The following is a 6,672-nucleotide window of genomic DNA, read 5'->3' as shown; positions in this document are numbered from 1 at the left end:
GGAACATACTAAGTTGTTAGGAAAAGAAAAACCCAAACAGCTCTGAAAGAGAAATAGCACGCGCAAGACGGCTCTGTTCCAAGTCCAGGGCTCAGCCCAGCCTGCCGCGCCCTCTTTGTTTTCCTAGGTCTTCTTTGAAGCATCCAAGCCCAGCGCAGCTCGGGGCGGGGTCCAGATTCCCAGCCAACGCTTGTTGAGTAACCAACCCATGCCAGAGAAGAAAGGGCCAACTAACAAGTTAGCCAGTGTGCAGGAAAGGTCTTATTTTCTCCCTGGGAAGTAATGATCGCACTTTCTGGAAAATTCAGTAAGCTTCTAAGAGGAGAAGAAAATGAGAGAAAACTTTTCCCACCAGCCACAGATAATCGTCTGTAATTGGGTGCCCTTGGAGGCCAGGGTGTCCCCCCATGCCAGGGAGAGAGGCTGCAGAGCCCATGGAAGAGCCAGGCCTGGGGTGGCTGGGCCTCTAGCTGCAGCATTTCCTAATTTCTGTCCATAAGCAGGGTTTTAGACATTATTGACATTTGGTTTTGCTTTTAATAGGTGTAAAGTTGTGACTACCAAATATATGACATGTAATTTTGTCTTATCCTCTGGTGTTATTCTGTCCTCAGCGCTCGCCTTGGCCTGTGCATCTTATGTTTGAGTTTTGCTGGCAGCATCATGTGTGAATGTACCCCAACTTCCCTAAGGGACCTTCTGTTAGCAGTGTGCAGGCTGTGACAAACTTGCTTTGTCCTCCGGAGAAAGACAAGGGGAGTTTCTTCTGTGAGTTAACTTCATACCCGTGCAAGCTCCTCCTCCAGCAGCGTGGGGCGAGGCATCCCCGGAAACCCTGCATAAACCAGACACAGTCCCTTCGTGTAAAATGCAGATATAAATAACTTTAATCCAAAGCAGGTTATAGTTACTGTGGGCAGAAACGGAACAGGATGTAGACTTGCACCCTGGCCTGCTGGGACTTTAAAAAGTCACATGAGAAGCCCTGGGACATTAGCCTCCATAGCCCGGGGAGGGTGAGGCGTGGCTGTCCACAGAGTGGGCTGGTGTGGGCAGGTGGCTGGTGCCAGCTGGTAGGTGTCACCAGAGGCAGGAGGTGTGTGTGGGCTTCCTGGCGAGCACAGTCAGGGATGCTGTCTGGGGCGCTGAGTGGAGGGAGGTGGGGGGCATGAGCCATGTCCACCGTGCGCCCACCATGGCAAAAAAGGACAGCACACCAGAGCCAGCAATCTGGGTGGGTCTGGGGGTGGCGTGTGCTTGGCTGGTGCCACGAACTGAGTTCCTTAGGTTAAGGCCTCCTTGGTCCCTGCATGGCCTGTGTCATTTAGGTCGTGGACACCCCAGCCTGTGTGCCCCCAGAGCCTCCTTCGAGGCAAAGCAGAGTGGCCTGAGTCTGGGCAGGAAGTGGAGGGGAGCGGGGGACAGGGGTCGGTGGAGGAGGAGGACGAAGAGGACCTGTCCTGGACCTGCCTCTGCCTGACCTGCCATCTTTCCCCAGCCCCCGCAGGTGCCATGACCCAGCAGCCCCGGGAGGGCTTTGACAGGAGCGTGGAGGAGGCCCGCGCATGGATGCAGGCGGTGAAGGAGCGGCTGCAGGTCAATGACAACACCCAGGGGCCCCTGGCGGCCCTGGAGGCCAGACTGCAGGAGACTGAGGTATGCAGAGGCCCTGCCTTGGCCAAGCCTGTCCATCCCCCTCGACCTTAGTTTCCTGCCTGTTCCATGGTATGGTGGATAACCTAGGTCTCACAGACCCTGACCTGTGCACAGGTGTCCTGGGGGCTTTGATCCAATGAAGATGCTGGCTGGGCATGCTGGTACACACCTGTGATCCCTGCACTTGGGAGGCTGAGGCAGGAGGGTCATCATGAGTTAGGCTAGCCTGTTACTTAAGGAGACTGTGTCTCAAAAGAAGAAAAGGAAAATAAAGTCAAGCCCCTGTTTGGCCTGGATGGGTCAAGGGCTGAGCTGGCACTGCTGACAAGCGTGTGTGCTGCTGCTGCTGCTCTCTGGCCCACACTTCTGCAGTGAGGGCCCAGAGCCCATCCTCAGTCCCTTATCCCAGCAGGGCCACCTGTGCAGCCAGGAGGTCCCCAGCCCTGCTGGCACCAGCCTGATTCCACCTTCCCTGCCCCTGTGCCCGGCCCCTGCAGGTCTGATGGCCTGGGACTTCCTGCAGGGCAGTGAGAGTGGGATCTGCCAGGCTGCAGGGGTGGCCCCTGAGCTCCTCCAGACCTGGGGTTTGACCTTGAGCTGCAAGGCTCAATGCCTGTGGCGCCAGACTGACAAGAAATACTGGTGCCCGGTGCCTAGCCTTGCATCATGTTGACCCTGGCCTAGGGTGCCAGGGATCAGGACAAAGCACAATGAACCGAGAGTCAGAGACTTGGATTGGGATTTCAGTGCTGATGCCAGAGCATTGTGTTACCTCCCTGCGCTCTGTCCCTCTCTGGGCCCCAGTCCTCCTGTATGTGAGTGAAGCTGCCGATTTGCACTCCTCTGGGGTGGCAGCTACTTAGAAATCTGCTGTGGCAGATCACTTCCCCCGGTGGTGGGCCTGGCATAAGCAAGCACTAGGATGGTCCTCAGGCAGATCTATTTGTGGACCAGGCATGGGGGAGCCCCCGGCAGTGACCTGCAAGCCGGTGCCCTCTGCACCTTCTCCCGCGGCACGTTCTGTGTTTCAACAGCTCACAGGAAGAAGCACATGCTTTGCTCCTTTTTGCTTTGATGGGGCTGGGGGTTAGCGCAGTGCACAGCCCTGGCTTCAGTCCCTACATGGGAACAAAGAAGGGCGCTTGGGACAAGGCATTGTGCCCAGGGGGGCTGAGTGCTGGGCTCTCGCTGGCCGAGTGCACCGGAACCATGTCATGACTGCAGCTCCTCCAGGAGGTTTCCCTGGCCCCAGGAGCTGTCCTCGCTCAGGGGAAAGTGATTGCTGCTGCCTGGAAGGAGGGAGGTGGCACTGAGGGAGGACTTCCTGCTTGGCCCGGCCACTGCACGGGCAGACTCTTGCTGCTTCAGATGCTGGGGGACAGGCTGCCTGCTTCCCCGGTCCCTGGCCGCGGGGCCTCCAGCTCCTCTCCCAGCTCATGTCTTGCTCCCAGCCTTCCCAGTCCTGCCCCCAGTCCCAACCTCCGCTTCCTCACCAGCTTTCAGTCTCCCTTCTGGTCAGGGCCATCCAGATGTCCTGGGGCCTGGCTTCCGGAAGCCAAGAGACCTGCCCCTAAATGCACCTTGCTCCTCTGCCTGCACCATCTCTAGGGCTTGGGGTCGATGCCACCTCCCCACAGAGCCCTCGTGGATTCCGCAGGTCCCACCTTGAGCTCCCAGGTGTCCCTTTTGTCCCTTATTTTGGCTCTCGTCTGTCTGTGGCCCTTCCTCTGCCCAGCCCACTCCATCTTATGCACGCTGGCTGTGGTGTCCAGCCCAGTGCCTGCTGGGGGCCCCCAGTTTGTCTGCGTGGAGGAGACCCCCATTTCTCTGGCTTTGCTGGGTGCTTCAATGGCTGCTTCGAACCAGGTTAACTTCAAGGCTACTTGCTGTACAGACTGCTTTCCAGATGGCTGGGCATCCTGGGCTATGTCCTTGCTGGACCCTGAGGGGACCTCACTCTGGGGTGGCCCAGGAGGGCACAGTGACTTCTCGACCTGGCTCGGCCGGGCCCCGCAGGCCCCAGGCACACGGCAGGCATCCCAGGGGTAGGGGATCACACAGTGGCTGTGGGGCAGGCACTGTACTGGGACTTCCGGCCAGCCAGCTTCTGAATGTGGTGCTGAGAGGTTGAATTTCACTTCTCCCCCCGGGCTCCTGCCTCCTGTCACTGTTGCAGACGTGTGCCTCTCGGCTTAGCCTGGCAGCCAACTGCAAGAGCCTCCCTGGCTGCTGTAGGGACTGTCAGAAAAACTCCTGGTTTTTGTGGGTCCCCAGCGTTCTGGTTATTACATCTGCAATGACCGTCATGCCCAGCTTGCTAGCAGGAGGGGAGAATGAAATCTCCTTCACAAGTGTGAAACAGATCACATCATCACCTTAATTATTACTGTTACAGTTATTAATTTTGCATAACTGGGGACTGAACGCAGGGCCTTGAGTGTGCGCCACTCCTGAGCTATTTATTATCTATCTATTATCTATGTGTCTAAAAGGGACAGGGTCTTACCATATAATTCAGGCTGGCCCTGAACTCTCAGTGATCCCCCTGCCTCAGCCTCCTGAATGCTGGGATTACAGATGTGCACCACCATACCTGCTTTGGGGTTTATTTATTTATTCTTTTGGTACCATGGATCAATCTCAGGACCTTGCACTTATGAGGCAGGTGGCAGCACTACTGAGCTCAGTCCCCGGCCCTTTTTTGTTTATTTTTCAGACAGGGTCTTACTAAGTTGCCCAGGCTAGTTTGAACTTGTGACCTCCCTGTCTGGCTCAGCTGCCCCAAGTAGGTGGCATCACAGGTGTGCCAGGACAGCAGCAGGGGAGGACAGTGAAGTCACGGATTGCGCAGCAGGGCCGCGCTTTGAGATGTGGCTGCAGCAAAGCCTCCCCTCTTCCATTTCATACAACCTGAGTCTTTAGGTCCAGTGACAAAAGTCACCAAGGATTGGGAGGTGAAGCCCATTCGTGCCCAACCTTAGAGACCAAGCGTTAGCTGCCAGGCTGCCGCAGTGACAGTGATAGCACCCAGAGCTGAGGTTAGAGACCAGCTGTTTGTTGGACCTGGTTCCGATCTCCGTCCTTCAGGGAGCTGAGGCTAAGAGGAGGTAAAATCACTGGTGTTTGTTAGGGGAACAGCCGTGAGAGGCCGGGCCAGAGAGGACAGAGGGCCCCCAGGAGGAAGTGGGTGCTGGTGCGAGCATCACAGGTGTCGGTGGGTTCTGATGGAATACGGCAAGGCTGGGGAGTCCTGACCCCTGCACCCCGTTCCTGTCTCCAACAGAAGATCTGCCGGCTGGAGCCAGAGGGGCAGCTGAAGGTGGGCCTGGTGCTGCGAGCTGCCGAAACCCTCCTTGCATGCTGCCTCGAGGACCAGCGGCCCGAGATCCTGGCCCAGCTGAGGGACCTCAAGGACCAATGGGAGGAGACGGTCACATACATGACTCACTGTCACAGGTAGTTGGCCCAGTCAGGGGACTTACCAAGCCCTGCCCGTCCACCACCATGCTGGCCAGGGGCTGCTGCCTGCGAGATCCTTGTAGCCTGTGTCTCCTGGGGACTGGGCCTTCCTGGAATTCAAGCCAACCCTGCCTTCCTCCTCCTAATTATGACCAAGCTTAACGATGATGGCAGAGCCAGGGACCCCGTGCTGCTAGCCAGCTGACTGCCCACATGTGCCTCTCCCGCAGAGTGGCAGAACAGCTTGGCCAAGCAGAACTTCAGCCGGGTCCTCGGCCTGTTCCAGGTTCTGAGAAGGGCTGCAGGAGATGGGCAGAGACTCAGAGTTCGGGGAGGGGGTTGATTCTTGCCTTGTTGGGTACTTCCTGTGTGGCCTGGGGGAAGTTACTTGACCTCAGTCAGCTTCACACTTCCTGTGGCCAATGGGGTGCATGGGCGCTCCCTAAAGGCAGCTAGGAGGATGGGAGGGAGCCTCAGAGTCAGGAGCAACATTTCTTGGCGCTCAGGCCCCTGAAAGCAAGAACAGCTTTACCCAAGGCTGAGCACTTGGGACGCCAAGATGGCTTGATGCTGGCTGGAGAAAGTGCTGTCAGCATGTTTTGTAGAGGGGGAGGCAGGTGGGTGGAGAGGCACAGGCGCACTGAGAAATTGTTGTGCCCCTGGGACCCAAGGGGGTCCCCAGTACCCCCACCCACCAGGTGGCAACCAACAAGCCCCTGGATGCAGTTCTGCCCTACAAACTGTTGAGCTCAATTCTCCTTATGGCTAATGGGCAACGGGTGCTAAGGGCCTGCAGAGTCTCAGTGCCAGAGGTAGTGGAGGGACCTGGGCATCAATAGTGGGAGTTCACGGCCAGATATTGGGGTGCTGGTGGCTACGGGCTGCCTAGGCTGCACACCTCAGCGGATGAGTCTCAGGTACAGGGTCTCCCGAGGAAGCCTGAGGGAATGCTGGAACCTAGAATGTCATCCAGCTGCCCCTGGGGCACAGAGAGGCTGTCGTGGCCCCGTCCCACAGCTCCCAGGACAGGAAAAGGGCAGCGTGAGCCTCCCTGCACGGGAGCCAGGCTGTTCCCTGATGGCCTCTGCCCACAGCCGCATCGAGTGGGTCTGGCTGCACTGGAGGGAGTACCTGCTGGCCCAGGACGAGTTCTACCGCTGGTTTCAGAAGATGGTGATCGCGCTGGAGCCCCCGGCCGAGCTGCAGCTGGGTCTGAAGGAGAAGCAGTGGCAGCTGAGCAGTGCCCAGGTCCTGCAGCACAATGTGAAGAACCAGGCTGAGCTCTTGGACAGGCTGCTGGAGGAGGCGGCCTCCCTGTTCAGTAGGAGCGGGGACCCCAGCGTGGACGAAGAGGCGCAGAGGAGGATGAAGGCTGAGTACGACACAGTGAAGGCCAAAGTCCAGGTGAGGCTGGGGCCTCCTCTGCACTCACCCATCCATGTGTCCATCTCCTCACTCTTGCACTGTCCACCCTCCCATCACCCGTCCAGCTACCCGTCACCCACCCATCTGCCTATCATCTATGCATCCACCCACCCACCCATGCATCCTCCCTCC

The 6,672-nt window shown here is 57.9% G+C and overlaps 1 protein-coding gene across 1 annotated transcript in view; it reads left to right on the top strand.

Moving 5' to 3' along the window:
• Window positions 1-495: 495 nt before the first annotated feature.
• Syne3 (spectrin repeat containing nuclear envelope family member 3) overlaps window positions 496-6,672 on the top strand; it is a 40,517-nt gene continuing 34,340 nt past the window's right edge. Inside the window, exons 1-4 of the mRNA XM_010609157.3 lie at window positions 496-768; window positions 1,499-1,656; window positions 4,940-5,112; window positions 6,210-6,519. Coding sequence (XP_010607459.1) covers window positions 672-768; window positions 1,499-1,656; window positions 4,940-5,112; window positions 6,210-6,519 — 738 coding nt within the window. The 5' untranslated portion in view covers window positions 496-671. The remainder of the gene's footprint in view (window positions 769-1,498; window positions 1,657-4,939; window positions 5,113-6,209; window positions 6,520-6,672) is intronic.

Source organism: Fukomys damarensis, unplaced genomic scaffold (genome assembly GCF_012274545.1).
Source record: "Fukomys damarensis isolate Sample0158 unplaced genomic scaffold, DMR_v1.0_HiC HiC_scaffold_21, whole genome shotgun sequence".
Taxonomy (NCBI): Eukaryota; Metazoa; Chordata; class Mammalia; order Rodentia; family Bathyergidae; genus Fukomys; species Fukomys damarensis.
This window is presented reverse-complemented; position numbering and strand designations above follow the sequence as displayed.